At 38.8% G+C, this 16,878-nt stretch overlaps 1 protein-coding gene across 1 annotated transcript in view; it reads right to left on the reverse strand.

Moving 5' to 3' along the window:
• LOC139474113 (MORC family CW-type zinc finger protein 3-like) overlaps positions 1-16,673 on the reverse strand; it is a 32,992-nt gene extending 16,319 nt beyond the window's left edge. The window contains exons 1-4 of the mRNA XM_071256985.1: positions 16,638-16,673; positions 12,808-12,880; positions 1,609-1,741; positions 524-747 (exon numbers count right to left, since the gene is read on the reverse strand). Coding sequence (XP_071113086.1) covers positions 524-747; positions 1,609-1,741; positions 12,808-12,880; positions 16,638-16,673 — 466 coding nt within the window. The remainder of the gene's footprint in view (positions 1-523; positions 748-1,608; positions 1,742-12,807; positions 12,881-16,637) is intronic.
• Between the last annotated feature and the right edge of the window lie 205 nt (positions 16,674-16,878).

Genomic DNA, 16,878 nt, shown 5'->3' on the forward strand with positions numbered 1-16,878 from the left:
GGACACCACAAATGGGCTTCAAACATTGTACCCATGTCGGGAATCGAACTCGGGTCTTAGGCGTGATGAGTGAACGCTTTAACCACCCCTCTAGGCAAATGAAGTTAATAGGAAAGGAATTGTATACTCCCACTTTGAACCCATCATTCAGCCATGACAACAAGAGATTCAAGAGTCTGTACTGTATCTCACCTGGATATTTAGACAACAGTTTCAAATGTGGACAAAGGCAGACACTTTATAATAACAAAATTGGACGTCAGCATTTAATATTCAAATATTTCTGCAAAAATACTGAGGATCGAATTTGACTTTCAGTCAGGTGAGCTAAAAATGAATGCAGTGTTTGTGATTACTGAAAGGTGGATCAGAATCTTTTCAACAAATTCAGATTACATGTCATCCCAAGATGCCATCCACGTTTCACTCTCGACTTTTACAAAGCACGTCCATACAACATTGACCAAAAGGGCCAAGAAAGTGTTCACTTTTAACTACAAACCACACATTCTCTGAAGGATATTGGAAGGTAGTTCCCAGGTGATGATCGGCACCATGACTGTCTCACATCCAGTCTTTTGCAGATAGGTCTGGGATAGCATCCCGACACTAGTGGTGTGTACATGTCGGGTGAAGACGATCGCGTCCTGGCCAAGACGCATCGAACCAGACTTGAAGCCATTACCATAATGCCCAATAGGTTTATGATTCGATTTTTCATAAACATCTTTTTCACAGAATCCAAAACTGAAATACATAATGAGATAAATACATCAGACAGTCAAATAATAAACATTATCCAAGGGAACGACCATTTGGTACGCTCAGCAAGGTTTAATTAAAAAAACGTGGTTTTCACAGGTGCAGCTGTTCAGTGTCAGCAGTAAAGAGGACGTCTGTTGAAAAATCTTAAGAATGGAAATTTATTACTATGATGTAATAGAGGTAAGGTATTCAAAGAAATCATGGGATTCCCACATTGTATCCATGTGTACGCTTCGGTGTGACAAGCAAATGCTTCAACCACCAGACAACCCCAGTCACTCTATACTGGTGATGAGTTGTTACAATGTGTGAGTGATCATTGATTTACACAGATTTTAGCAATATTCGAGCCATATCACGGCGGGGGTCACCAGAGATGGGCTTCACACATTGAACCATGTGGGGAATCAAACCCGAGTATTCAGCATGACGAACAAACACTTTAACCACCAGACTACCCAGCTACTCTATGCTTATGATGAGTCGTTACAATGTGTGAGTGATCATTGTTTTATGCAGCTTTTAGCAATATTCGAGCCATATCACGGCGGGGGTCACCAGAGATGGGCTTCACACATTGAACCATGTAGGGAATCAAACCTGGGTATTCAGCATGACAAACAAACACTTCAACCACCAGACTACCCCGCTACTCTATGCTTGTGATGAGTCGTTTATACAATGTGTGACCAGAAAGTGATTCAATGTGGTGCGAATTGATGCTATCAACAAATGATGAACAAACGGTTTGTCTCGCCATCCTGTCTTTAGAGTTCCCAGGCATAGCGGTCTTATATCCCTGCCGTCAGCACAAGGTAACATTACACTGACAGTAGAACATACCTGAGCATTTTGAGCAGCTTGTCTTCATCGAGCCCATTTCCATTGTCAGCAAATGTCATACACTGAAGGCCCCCGACTTCTACCTTGTCAATCCACAACTCCGAGGCATTCACGTCAGGGTCATAGGCATTGTCTGAAACAAGATGAATGCATGTTAACTAAGTTTGTTTATAGTTAAATGCCACACGCAGCCATATTGCATCTATATGACAGTGGACTGAAAATAGTTGAATCTGGATTGATATTATGAGCAACAATCGGGGTATGATGCAATATCAACCCAGGCACTGAGACAGACCTCCTGTTCGACTATATGATCTCTACTAGCATGGGTTGTTGAGGATCAATTCTGACCCAGATCCCCACAAGGCCATGCCAGTCAGCAAACAACAATCCAGCTATATCAGCTGCTATATGACGGCGGACTGCAAATTATCGAGTCTGAACCAGACAATCCAGTGATCGATCCAGTACAATGACATCCTATCAACCAATTCACTGAGCCTGACCAACTGGTTCATTTGGTCACCACCATCCTCCGGAGGCAAGAGAGTTAACTGACTATAAAAGTCCAGTTTCCACCCTTGCCGAACTAGGCTGGTATCATGGAGTTACATTTTGGCTGGGCTAACGAGTCTATGCATAGTCCAATCAAAATCGTGCACCGAAATCGAAATCCGGTTCCTAAACTGTCGTGCAGATTTCGGTCGATTGCAGGATTTGCAAAGCATGTGCACCGCCAACTCGTCAGCAGATATTTTTCAAATCTTTTCATGTTTTTAATCAAGGTGCTCACGTGATTTGATGCATTTCGCGATGTAAGACCCGTTTTATCACAATATAGATCTTTATTATCGATCAGATCGTCCTGACTATGCGCCACCATTTTGTGTGAAGCAAACACAAGTGATACGAGAAGTGGAATCTGATTGGTCCACAGGAGAGGCTTAGAAGGGACATAACTGGTAATAGCCACTGGTGGCGCTACGATCGAGCCCAGTAATTCCAGCCAAGTTCGGCAAGGGTTGAAACTGGACTTTTAAAGTCAGTTAACTCTCTTGCCTCGGGAAGATGGGTCGCCTCTTACGACCAGCATAGGTTGCTGGTGAAGTTGTCTTATGACAGCCAATGTTGTGAAAAACATGCAGAAGGACAAATTAGTGTAAGCATGGTTAGTAGGACTGGCTATCGTTATAGATCATAGAGATTGATAATCCCAAACCAAATATCGATCAATTATCATTACATATCGGAGAAGGAACTTTAAGCAAATATGTATGAAAGTCCCGTTGGAAATCAACAGATTTCATGCGACGTGTGAGCTGAGACAGATTTATGTTTGGATTCTTGTCGACATTTAAAATATAACAAAAACAGTTGCTTTCCGTCTTCCACAATTGACAACAAAAAGTCTGTTTCGGTAAATCTAAACCTTGTTTCATCACAACAGTTTATGTAAGTTCTTATCAATGACAACAGTTTAAATGAGTGAGTGAGTGAGTGAGTGAGTGAGTGAGTGAGTGAGTGAGTGAGTGAGTGAGTGAGTGAGTGAGTGAGTGAGTGAGTGAGTGAGTGAGTAGCCCATATTTGTCTTTACAGCAGATTTCAGTTGCAGTGAGTGAGTGGATAAGTATGGTTTAACGCCGCTTTTAGCAATATTCAAGCAATATCACGACGGGGGCCATCAGACATGGGCTTCATACATTGCACCATCCATGTCGGGAATCGAACCCGGGTCTTAGGCATGACTAGCGAACACTTTACCCACTAGACTACCCGACCGCCCCTTTCAGTTGAAACTTTACAACTATTATTACAAGAGTCATCAGGAGACAACATAGCCCCCGTTTTGGTGCAACTCAGAAAACCACTTTTGGTTCATTGCCATTGGATATGTTCTGTTCAGTGAAGAAAAAATAATAAGGCTCTTCAGTATTTTTCAACATCCCAAATCATCAAAGGGCACCAGTTCTCCACTAGACTGATCTGTATAGCAAGTTTCATTTAGAAATATTCGGCGGTTTGGGAGTTCGGCTCTGAAAACGAGCGCTACCCTTGTCTTCATGAAAGTCTAACATGTCGTCATTAAAACATAAAAAATATATATTAAAAACATCCCAAACCAGTTCACCACTAGACTGATTTGTATAGCAAGTTTCTTCTTGAAATATTTAATGGTTTAGCAGTCCTGCTCCTGAGTCCAGAGTGGATCACTGCCCTAGTTTTCAATAAAGTTCAACTTGTCATGAAAACATAATTTATTTATTTTTTAATAAAAATCCCAAATCATCAAAAGACACCAATTCACCACGAGATTCACCACGAGATATCTGTGTAACAAATTTCATCAGAAAATACTCAAACGAGCACTACCCTTGTTTTCAGTAAAGTCAAACATGTAATGAAAAAAATATTAAAAAAGAAAAGAATTTTAAAATCATCATAAGGCGCCACTTCACCACTAGGCTGATCTGTTCAGCAAGTTTCCTTAAGACGGTTTAGGAGCTCTGCTTCAGAAACGGAAAACGGATGGCTGAAAGACGGACGGACATGGTGATCGTTATATCACCCCGTTTCGAAAAACAAGCCACTGACAGCAGGAGACACCAGCCTGCCATGAACATCGACCAGGGAACATATCTGCCAAGTGCTTGGGATTTATTGATTTACTTAGTCAGTGCCACCATCTATTTGTCACATTATCCCCAATAAAGGCTAACTAATCCAGCTGGCTTCCATTTTTTCATTGTTAATTACCAATTAGTGCAAATTTTCCCCTGCCTTCCATTTGTCCATTGCTTATAACCAATTAAGGCTAATTTAACCCCTACCTTTCATTTGTCCATGGCTAATAACCCATAAGGGTTAATTTAACCCCTGCCTTTCATTTGTCCATGGCTTATAACCCATAAGGGTTAATTTAACCCCTGCCTTCCATTTGTCCATTGCTTATAACCAATCAATATGATATTTGAGTGTGACACTCCGTTTATAAATAATGGTTGATTCTTCAGGCCCTGGAACGCATAAGCTTAGACAATGTAATACAATTGTGCTTTCTGATCTTGGAGACACAGAAGGATTCGGTAAACCCGGTACCGATGGCAAGTGATACGCTTTACACTTACAAGATAATGTATACAAGCGGAAAGAAGTTGTATTCACACCTAATCTAGGAGATTTAAGTGATGTTGACATTAGTAGACTACATAAAAACACTTCATACAATCTTACTCGCAATGATGATAATGAATAGACTTTGGTCGAAGCAAAAATCGAGTGGCTACTGAATATCGTCATTGCCCCACCGTATGTGATGACGGGTAAAGGACATTATCTAACTAAGAAAATGAATAGTGGGATCGTAATTCGGGGCTTATATCCCCTCAAAACGAAAGAGAGTGCCAGATGACCCAGGCCATACCTTATTGAGTCGCCCATCATTAAAAGATGTTAGCTTAAATTTGGTTACTGAATTCGATGACATATTAAATAACTTGAATTCTATACCCGATGGTGCTATATTTATTATTGAAGTCTTGTTGGGGGAATGTTTTGCTCGTGGGTTGTTGTAGTCTACAAAACCTAATTCATTACGAATAATGTTGATGAACCATGGCACAGAGATACTGAGGTGTTCTACAACCCCAAGATTACAAAAGTAGAAATGACCATCGAGGACGTGCCTACTCAACTATATAGTCTAGGCATGTGAGCATATCAACAGTGGGATGATATTAAAAACTCCCTTCTATAAACTGAAGTCCAGAAGTTAACGTGGTCGCAAAAGATCTGTCTCTCGGGGATGTATTGCTGGCTGAATTCCGTACCACGAAGTATGCGCTATGGCTGGACATGCGAACCACAGATGATGACCAACTACACAGTAGTGGGAGGAGAATAGAAAATGCTAGTGAGGGTGTTATACAGATAACGAAGAACGCTGGTTAGTAGGACTGGCTATCGATATAGACCATAGAGATTGATAATCACAAACCAAATATCGATCAATTATCATTACATATCGGAGAAGGAACTTTAAGCAAATATGTATGAAAGTCCCGAAAGAAATCATAAGATTTCATGCGACGTGTGAGCTGAGACAGATTTATGTTTGGATTCTTGTGGACATTTGAGATATAACAAAAACAGTTGCTTTCCGTCTTCCACAATTGACATTATTGACAACAAAAAGTCTGTTTCGGTAAATCTAAACCTTGTTTCATCACAACAGTTTATGTAAGTTCTTATCAATGACAACAGTTCAATGAGTGAGTGAGTGAGTGAGAAGCCCATATTTGTCTTTTCAGCAGATTTCAGTTGCAGTGAGTAAGTGGATAACTATGGTTTTACGCCGCTTTTAGCAATATTCCAGCAATATCACGGCGGGGGCCATCAGACATGGGCTTCATACATTGTACCACCCATGTCGAGAATCGAACCCAGGTCTTAGGCATGACTAGTGAACACTTTACCCACTAGGCTACCCGACAGCCCCTTTCAGTTGAAACTTTACAACTATTATTACAAGAGTCATCAGGAGACAACATAGCCCCCTTTTTGGTGCAACTCAGAAAACCACTTTTGGTTCATTGCCATTGGATATGTTCTGTTCAGTGAAGAAAAAATAATAAGGCTCTTCAGTATTTTTCAACATCCCAAATCATCAAAGGGCACCAGTTCTCCACTAGACTGATCTGTATAGCAAGTTTCATTTAGAAATATTCAGCGGTTTGGGAGTTCGGCTCTGGAAACGAGCACTACCCTTGTCATCATGAAAGTCTCATATGTCGTCATTAAAACATAAAAAATATATATTAAAAACATCCCAAACCAGTTCACCACTAGACTGATTTGTAAAGCAAGTTTCTTCTTGAAATATTTAATGGTTTAGCAGTCCTGCTCCTGAGTCCAGAGTGGATCACTGCCCTAGTTTTCAATAAAGTTCAACTTGTCATGAAAACATAATTTATTTATTTTTTACTAAAAATCCCAAATCATCAAAAGACACCAATTCACCACGAGGTTGATCTGTGTAACAAGTTTCATCAGAAAATACTCAAACGAGCACTACCCTTGTTTTCAGTAAAGTCAAACTTGTAATGAAAAAAATATTAAAAAAGAAAAGAATTTTAAAATCATCATAAGGCACCACTTCACCACTAGGCTGATCTGTTCAGCAAGTTTCCTTAAGACGGTTTAGGAGCTCTGCTTCAGAAACGGAAAACGGATGGCTGAAAGACGGACGGACATGGTGATCGTTATATCACCCCGTTTCGAAAAACAAGCCACTGACAGCAGGAGACACCAGCCTGCCATGAACATCGACCAGGGAACATATCTGCCAAGTGCTTGGGATTTATTGATTTACTTAGTCAGTGCCACCATCTATTTGTCACATTATCCCCAATAAAGGCTAACTAATCCAGCTGGCTTCCATTTTTTCATTGCTAATTACCAATTAGTGCAAATTTCCCCCTGCCTTCCATTTGTCCATTGCTTATAACCAATCAAGGCTAATTTAACCCCTGCCTTCCATTTGTCCATGGCTAATAACCCATAAGGGTTAATTTAACCCCTGCCTTTCATTTGTCCATGGCTAATAACCCATAAGGGTTAATTTAACCCCTGCCTTTCATTTGTCCATTGCTTATAACCAATCAAGGCTTATTTAACCCCTGCCTTCCATTTGTCCATTGCTTATAACCAATCAATATGATATTTGAGTGTGACACTCCGTTTATAAATAATGGTTGATTCTTCAGGCCCTGGAAGCTTAGACAATGTAATACAATTGCGCTTTCTGATCTTGGAGACACAGAAGGATTCGGTAAACCCGGTACTGATGGCAAGTTATATGCTTTACACTTACAAGATAATGTATACACGTGGAAAGAAGTTGTATTCACAGCACCTGCGCCTAATCTAGGAGATTTAAATGATGTTGACATTAGTAGACTCCATAAAAACACTTCATACAATCTTACTCACAATGATGATAATGAATGGACTTTGGTCAAAGCAAAAATCGAGTGGCTACTGAATATCGTCATTGCCCCACCGTATGTGATGACGGGTAAAGGACATTATCTAACTAAGAAAATGAATAGTGGGATCGTAATTCGGGGCTTATATCCCCTCAAAACGAAAGAGAGTGCCAGATGACCCAGGCCATATGTTATTGAGTCGCCCATCATTAAAAGATGTTAGCTTAAATTTGGTTACTGAATTCGATGACATTAAATAACTTGAATTCTATACCCGATGGTGCTATATTTATTATTGAAGTCTTGATGGGTGAAAGTTTTGCTCGTGAGTTGTCGTAGTCTACAAGACCTAATTCATTACGAATAATGTTGATGCCACCGCGACGCGGTCATGAAGTCTTGAGTATTGACGACAGCGATGTATACTTCTGTTACATGGATCTCTGGAGAACGACGAAAGAACAAGAAAACTTACAGTACAATGAGACTGTGTGTGGGTGCTTCTACTGGTGATGATACCATCATAGAAGATAAGGCTGTTGCGAATGCATTGGGTAGCTGATCCTATATTCCGCTCGACTTTGAATTACTAGATAGTCACATGCCCTTCTATCAAGCATCCCTAGGCGATAGGTTAGAATACGAACTCACTTTTAATTACTACAGCAGAGCGATCAAATTTACTGAAGGTGATTTGGGTAGCTATTCCATTGACAATATCTCACTGGAGTATGATATGATAACAGATCCTGAATTAGCCTGACAAATTCATAACCAGTATAATGGAAGATTAGCCATTTTGTACGATTGCCTGCTTCGACACCGAAAGATTTCCAGGAACAAAAGAGATACGACGTGGAATATCAATCTAAACCTCCCCGCGAGATTTTTGAAGGGTATTTTGATGTTGTTCGAGGACCCTTCTGAACCATGGCACAGAGATACTGAGGTGTTCTACAACCCCAAGATTACAAAAGTAGAAATGACCATCAAGGGCGTGCCTACTCAACTATATAGTCAAGGCATGTGAGCATATTAACAGTGGGATGAGATGAAACTCCCTTCTATAAACTGAAGTCCAGAAGTTAACGTGGTCGCAAAAGATCTGTCTCTCGGGGATGTATTGCTGGCTGAATTCCGTACCACGAAGTATGCGCTATGGCTGGACACGCGAACCACAGATGATGACCAACTACACAGTAGTGGGAGGAGAATAGAAAATGCTAGTGAGGGTGTTATACAGATAACGAAGATCGCTGAAACGGCTGGTAAATTAAACATATATTTGTACATGATTATGGATGCGCAACTTAATATACAGAATGGAAGATTCGTGCAAGGATCTGTTAATAATCTTTTACCTAAAGAACCGCACTGGGCTATCATCTGCGGGCAAACGGGTTGCGGAAAAAAAGCTTTCATGCTAGATATTTAACAAAGTCATTATCAGAATGTTTTTGCCCATATTATTATTCTGTGCCCGACTATTAAGGTTAATAAAACATACCTATCGAGGGATTGGGTAATGAAAGATCCCGGGGTGCACAAAATTGATCCGGGTAATCGTTTACAAGACTGTTTACGAGTATGTCACAAAAAATACAAAGGAGAATCAACCCTTTTCATAATAGACGACTGCAGTGCGAGTAAAGAACTTACAAAAAAAAAGATATGCTTTCATATTTAGCATTCTCCGGTCCGCATATGGAGAATAGCGTTTGGGTCCTTACTCAAAAATACAACTCTGTCCTGAAAGATCTCAGAGAGCAGACCAAATGGGTATCCCTGTTTCATTGCAAAGACCAAGATTCATTTGAGGAATGTCTACGCGAAAATGACGCTCGAGCGAGATAAAGTCAGAAAACTGTTAGCGGAAACGAAGCACTGTAAACTCGTATTAAAAACTGACCAACCAGCTGCTTATGCAATTGCTTAGCAAATGTTAGCAAAAATATATAGCAAATGGTTAGCAAAATATATCAACTGCTTAGCAGAATATAGCAAAATATAGCAACTGCTTAGTAAAATATAGCAAAAATAGAGCAAAATATGGTAAATTGAACATTAGCGGTGATTATGTAATAATGTGGTTGGAAATCCTCCTTCTTTTGCAAGTTTTTTATTTCGGGCTGTATTGGATATGCCATATTTCATTATGCTAGACTTAAATATCAGCTGGGGTATTACATTAAAAAGATTGAATGCGACGAACTTATTGAACAACTGATCCAAGATGAGCCGGAACCTGTAGTTACGGATCAACATAGAGAAAGACTCGCGGCTTTGGTAGCTGGTGTAAAATGCTCCCAATACTTGAGGGAAAATTATACCACTGAAAAAACTGATAACATGACCGACGAAGAAATGAAAAAACTATATGCACGCTACGAGTCTAGACTGGGAGCTACCATGACTAAAACAATAGGTTCGGCTATGTTACAACTATACACAGCTGTAGCTGGTACGTTTCTTCCTATCCCGCCAGAAAATCGCCCGTATTTATGCGATTCTCTCGAGAAAGACCCATTCATCGAACACGATTTAAGCACAGTAAACTGTGAGTTTTACCATAGATACGGAATGTTCATGGTGCCGCATACCACCGCTTTAATAACAGCTAAGTATTGTAAATTTAAACATACATGCCCACATTTTAATATAAATGGAGGCAGAATTACAACAAGTGATTGGGGAAACGCCACAAGTAAACTTGAAAAACCACAAGTGAGAGTGACTAAGAATCCTCGAAAAGTTGCAGCCGGTAAAAGGGGAGCGCTAGCCAGGAAGGCAAAAGCCTGCACTGAACATTGTACACACCCGATTAAAACTTGGTTTCCCTATGAGATAGGGGTTATAGCAGTGGTATGGTTGTTTTTTAAGACTGTAAAAGAGAAAACACCAGCAGTCAAGGTTCAATTGGAGTTAAGCCCTCATGTAATATTATAAAAGCATGACTACTCCAGTTACAGACGGTAAAGTGTTGGTAAACGCAGCTTATCATTCAGCTGTGGTTAGCAGAATAGCTATCGGCTATGCATGTATAGGTAAAATGATTACTAAAGCCACACCACCCAGAAGACATAATGAAGAAATTAAACATTGGAATATTATTAAACATAAAAATGGCATTAATTGTAATGATGTTTGGTGGAGCTATTGTTAATACTCTAGCTTTTTAGGGGAGTAATTTTTTTTTCTACTATGAGAGAATCAAATGCTAAAGAAATTGAGGAGGAGCGGAAACGACAGAGGAAAGCATTAGAACAACTCGAAACAGCCCAGTAACAATAGTCTAAAAGAAGGACCCAGAGATTAGATTTTATTAATGATAAACTTTGTAAACAAAACCATTCATTTCAAACGTTTAAGGATGTTGAATCTGCCATGCACGAATACTTCCTTATTTACGGAATGAGCCTTGATCCAATTGACTAAAGGCCAACTCAGTTTTATACACCGTCAGAGGAACAAAAATACAGAGAGATAGCATTTATGGTGTTGGTGATTGTCCTTCGTGGCTATTTTTAGCTATGCTAATATGCATAAGCCATGAGCTGACAACATTCTTTTAATAGTGCTGAGTCTTATCAGCTATGTGCTATTAATAGCCATGACGCATGATGCCTTGAGACTCAGCTGTAAATGATATGATAGATGTATAACAACCATGAATCTGTGTAGATTTACATTGATGGGAAACCCATTATCTGTGGCAGACGATGTGTGAAAAAGATTCTAACGCTACTCCACTGGAGCTAGATTCATACCCCAATACCTATACAACAGGGGTAATTGTTTTATGCAAAAACCGTGATGTACACAAATAATCGTCATGAGACTAAGCTAAATTGTAATGAAAAGGGCTCTAGCTCACCACCACCTGAACCATTTTCGAACCCTATCAAAGCTTCTATGATATAAACTTTAATCGGTAAACTGATTCTAGACCACTTCAATTGGAGCCAGATTTATACCTCTATAATACTACTACAGACGTAATTTTTATGCAAAAACCGCGATGCGATTCAACGATCGTCATGAGACTAAACTAAATTGTAATGAAAATATTCTCTATTATTTTTACTCATATACATACCATTATTTTGAACAAAGTGATATTCAACATTTTTACTTCCCTTGTTCAGTGTTGTTAAGTTTCCACCTTTGTTATCTTATTACTCTCGTTGTTCTTTACAAGTACGTACATACATATGCTCTCTGCATCCTGGCATCCATTCACTTGGAGTAAGCATATACTCCACAACGTTATGTTCCTCATAATAAAGAAGTTGACATCCATATATTCTCTCTCTTATCTTCCAAGTAGCAGGACTAGTGATATCTCCTTGTGGACTACCACTTACACCATTAGGTAAATGGCCACTCTGTAGCAGGACTAATGACATTTCCTTGTGGACTACCACTTTCACCATTAGCATGATTAGGTAGATGGCCACTCTGTAGCAGGACTATTGACATGTCCTTGTGGACTACCACTTATACCATTAGGTAGATGGCCACTCTGTAGCAGGACTATTGACATTTCCTTATGGACTAACACTTATACCATTAGGTAGATGGCCACTCTGTAGCAGGACTATTGACATGTCCTTGTGGACTAACACTTACACCATTAGGTAGATGGCCACTCTGTAGCAGAACTAGTGATATACCCTTGTGGACTACCACTTATACCATTAGATAGATTGCAACTCTGTAGCAGAACTAGTGATATACCCTTGTAGACTACCACTTATACCATTAGATAGATTGCAACTCTGTAGCAGAACTAGTGATATACCCTTGTGGACTACCACTTATACCATTAGATAGATTGCAACTCTGTAGCAGAACTAGTGATATACCCTTGTGGACTACCACTTATACCATTAGATAGATTGCAACTCTGTAACAGGACTAGTGATATACCCTTGTTGACTACCACTTATACCATTAGATTGATTGCAACTCTGTAGCAGAACTAGTGATATACCCTTGTGGACTACCACTTATACCATTAGATAGATTGCAACTCTGTAGCAGGACTAGTGATATTTCCTTGTGGACTACCACTTTTACCATAAGCATGATAAGGAACTCTGTAGCAGGACATTTTTAGGACAAGTGGAAATGAAAGATACTTTCTAACCTTGATGGTTAAGTGCTGTTACTTACTGTGACAGCTTCAAAGTTGTAAATATTGAATACATACCTATTAACTCGGCCATGGCACTGAATGGCCATGTGTGACTGGTAGAGTTGGCATGAAGAAAATTTGGGCTGACCTGAAAATGACATAAAATTGATTCAGAAATCTCACACAATATATGAGTAATTGTTTCAGATGGTTCATTACATAATGAGCAAACTGGCGATTCAACATATCCAATTTGAACATGTTGAAATAAATAACAGTTAGTACTAAAAATATTATGTATAACTTTAAACTGAAACCATCTTAATTCCGAACTTTGTGTACATCTTTTTGCTTTAAGGTTAAAGTTTGTCCACTCTGTATCTGTGTACTGTTTTTCAAGAAAATCTTCCAATTTACTGTAGCACTTACGTTTTATAAATGTAGGGTTTAATAGGGCTTCATAAAATACCTTTCTTCCCTTTTTATTGTGTATTTTTGATACATTATATGGCAGTATAGGTCTTTGGCAAATTTTAGCACAATGTATTATATTGTTATTCTGTAAATACCTGACTCTTGAAAGTTTTACTCCTTGAAAGATCAAAAAGTCTGTCTTCAAACCGTATTTTTGTACAAATTCATCAAAATCATATAATTTCCCTGTGTCATGAATGAGTGAGTGAGGTAGGTTTAACGCCGCTTTTAACAGTATTCCAGTTATATCGCGGCGTGTCAGCTTAATGTGGGAGGAAAGCCCGAAGTGATGCAGGTCTTAAACGTTTACCACTTCGGTGAAACCCACGAGCACCTGTGTCATGAATGAAGTCATTTATATACGCTATACCCTTTTGATGCCATTGTGGAAAATAAATAGACTTACCATTAATTTTGATTTTATTATTACACCAGACAGATATGCTCATCATATTCTCAACAGATTGTTTAACATTATCACAACAATTCAAGTATACTGACCACCATAACGGAACTTCCTTCCAAAAGTTATTATTGATGTTTGGAATAATCTTTTCGTTAATATAGGCAGCATCAGCCAGGTAAATTACATTTGCACTAGCGACATTTTCAAAAAAGAAAGCGGTCCATGTGTAATTACCATGAACCAGTCTCTTAATCCAGCTTAATTTTTGTGCGGCGATAACCATTTCCACCACTGGGACACTCATGCTGCCATATTTAGGATATAATGACATCATTTTCCTTTTAACTTTGTCAGGTTTAGATCTCCAGATGAAGTGAAAACATTTTGACTGAAACTTTTCTATTACAATTTTGGGTGGGCTTGGTATACTGCGAAACAGGTGATTGAGTTTGGGTAACAACAATGATTTAGTACAACATTAGTACAACATTAGTACAACAACCCATAGGTGTCAGGGTTCTCTTTTCCCACATTTTCATTTCCTTTTCTATCTTATCAAACTTGTTTGTATATTTTCAATTGACCATATTTTCCAAATCAACATCAAAATCTCTGCCTAATAACTTAAACTCAGTTTGTGAGCAGTCAAAATTCCAATCCTCACATAACTTTTATCTTGATCATTTTTTTTACCCTATCCATATCAACTTGTTTTTTTTCAGCATTTACTTTTAATCCCGAAAACTGGGCAAAACATTTTAACGTACTCATTGTGGTATAGAGGCTCTTTTCAGATCCATCTAAACTTGATGTAGTATTGTCTGCAAATTGTGCAAGCTGAGATTTAAAATTACCTATCTGTATACCTTTTATTTTGTTATTATTTCTTATCATTATCATGATTATTGCTAAGATTTCGGCACAAAGAATAAAGATATATGGTCATATCGGATCCCCCTGGCGACAACCCCTTGAAACCTTGAAAAAAGGACTAGAATATCCATTTACCAAAACACTTGATTCAATATTTTCGAAAAAGACAGAATGACACAAAATTGATTCAGAAATCTCACATGACATGTATGACTTACAGGGCAAGTAAACTGAAAAAGAATATTGCAATTTTGTTGCATATCAATTTTCCTAGATACATTTAGTCAATTTCCAAGGAAGAGAAAATTCATAATATTTGTAGAAAGTATTCAAGTGTTCAAGTGAAAGTGCTGCAATTGTGTGTGTGCAGCGTTAGAAATTGTCACTAGTCCTATAGTCCTTGCCAAACTGCCCAATAGTTAGGGTATCATAAGGACAAGTAGAAACTTGCCATGTTAAAGGGGTTTGCTATATATTATCATTATAAGGACTAGTAGACTAAAACAGTTAGTTTCTACCGCTGTGTGTGTGCGTGTGTGTGACAGAGACTAAAACCGATTTTATAGTGCTAGCACACTGAGTTACCATGCTGCAGTTTAACATGAATACCCCACTCAAATACAGTCCCCTCAAACACTGACGCCAAGCCGACCAGTCCCCTTGTTTTAGACCCATAATGCTGAGTGCCAGGCAGGGTAACAACAAGTTCCATCTCTTAACGTCTCTTTGGTACCATGCGACCAGGGATCGAACCCCAGACCCTCCCCTCTACCATTAGACCACGGAGACGGTCCAACAATTAATGTCTGTTAATATCTTTTTATGACTATAATCCTTGACACTTGCATACAATCATGAAATATTGCGATTATTAATTAATAAAGATAGCTGCATGTGTTCTAGTTGTTATAAAGTAAAAACAAGCCATTCAGTTGATAAGGAATATAACTTACAGTAATGACAAAACTTGCAAAGTGTGCTTTTCAAGAAATATCAATTTTGCAAGTGATAAACATGATCAAATTTTGATAGCATGGTTATAATCCAGATTTGAATCGGCAGTCAGGTGACTGCGAGCACCACTTGTTTACATTGTATGTTATTAGTAAATTACAAGATGAAATCCTTTGTTTCAGTCTGCGTGATTTACTGTGTCTGCTTCCATTAAAAATGTGCCAGGTTCATACCGTTACAATGAAAACTTTATGGGTATTGTGTCTCTCTTGTAATTTGTGTGTATTTCTATATAAAATGCGTCTACCTACATATTCCACAGTTTGGTATCTCTCAACTGTTTTTCATGGTTGGCTGCATTAAAACTATTCCCGAATTATCAACAGTCACCCAACTTGCACACATTCATAAACTGCTTGTCATAAGAGGCGAGTAAGGGGATCGGGTGGTCAAGCTCGATGACTTGGTTGATGCATGTCTTTGTATCCCCCATTGTGCAGATCAATGTTCATGATGTCAATCACTGGATTGTCAGGTCCAGACTCGATTATTTACAGACCACTTTCATATAGCTGGAATATTGGTGCGCGAGGTGTTAAACAACAAACTAACAAACGTTCATTAACAGCAAAAGAATAACAAACATCATACACACTCTTGAAAACAGTCCCGGATAATGTGCGACATACTCTAAAAAATGTCATACACTGAAGTTAGGTGTGGTTATTTATCGCCATGCAATGTCTATTGACAGCAAAGCGTGGTAAAATATTAACTGGCGTTCTTGTAGCGTTTGAACTGATTTTTCTACTTGACATCATTTGACACTTCGGACACAACGATACACAATATTTAAGTTTATTTCGGATGTCATCGTGAATATAACACTGCAATGTCACACAGCTGTCTATCATGTCAAATACTAGTTAACAACTATTTCATTCATACACTCGAACCAACCTCTAAATTAAGAATCAAAATATTAGATTGCAGTTTCCTTCTAGCCCAATAGTAGTCGACAGACATGCATTTGTATTCGGCGCACATTAACCAAAGCCGTAATTTGGTTTAAAGGCACGCATCTGTCTTTTTTATAAATCAAGGTGAATTAACCATCAACAAACGAGGGGTGACTATTGTGCAGGACAAATATTCTCACTGAATAAAACTGACAGAGTGCTCCTAGACATCTACTAACCTTACTGAGGGGAATCCCTCCGGTGAGATTCGCCATTTTGTTTGACCCGTGCACCGTACGGGTACACACAGGTCCGAGATGGCTAAAAGTCATTAATAAGGAAGACGTTACTATTTTGTTGATACAAAAATAAGTGGAGTTAATTATAAGAATATTACTGACATTTAATTTTATTATTGCATTGGCTCGAAACGCAATACTCTTTTCAGTCATACATTTGAAACATTATATTGTCCTGTCG

This window comes from Haliotis cracherodii, unplaced genomic scaffold, assembly GCF_022045235.1.
Source record: "Haliotis cracherodii isolate W230 unplaced genomic scaffold, xgHalCrac1.p SCAF_3, whole genome shotgun sequence".
Classification (NCBI taxonomy): Eukaryota; Metazoa; Mollusca; class Gastropoda; order Lepetellida; family Haliotidae; genus Haliotis; species Haliotis cracherodii.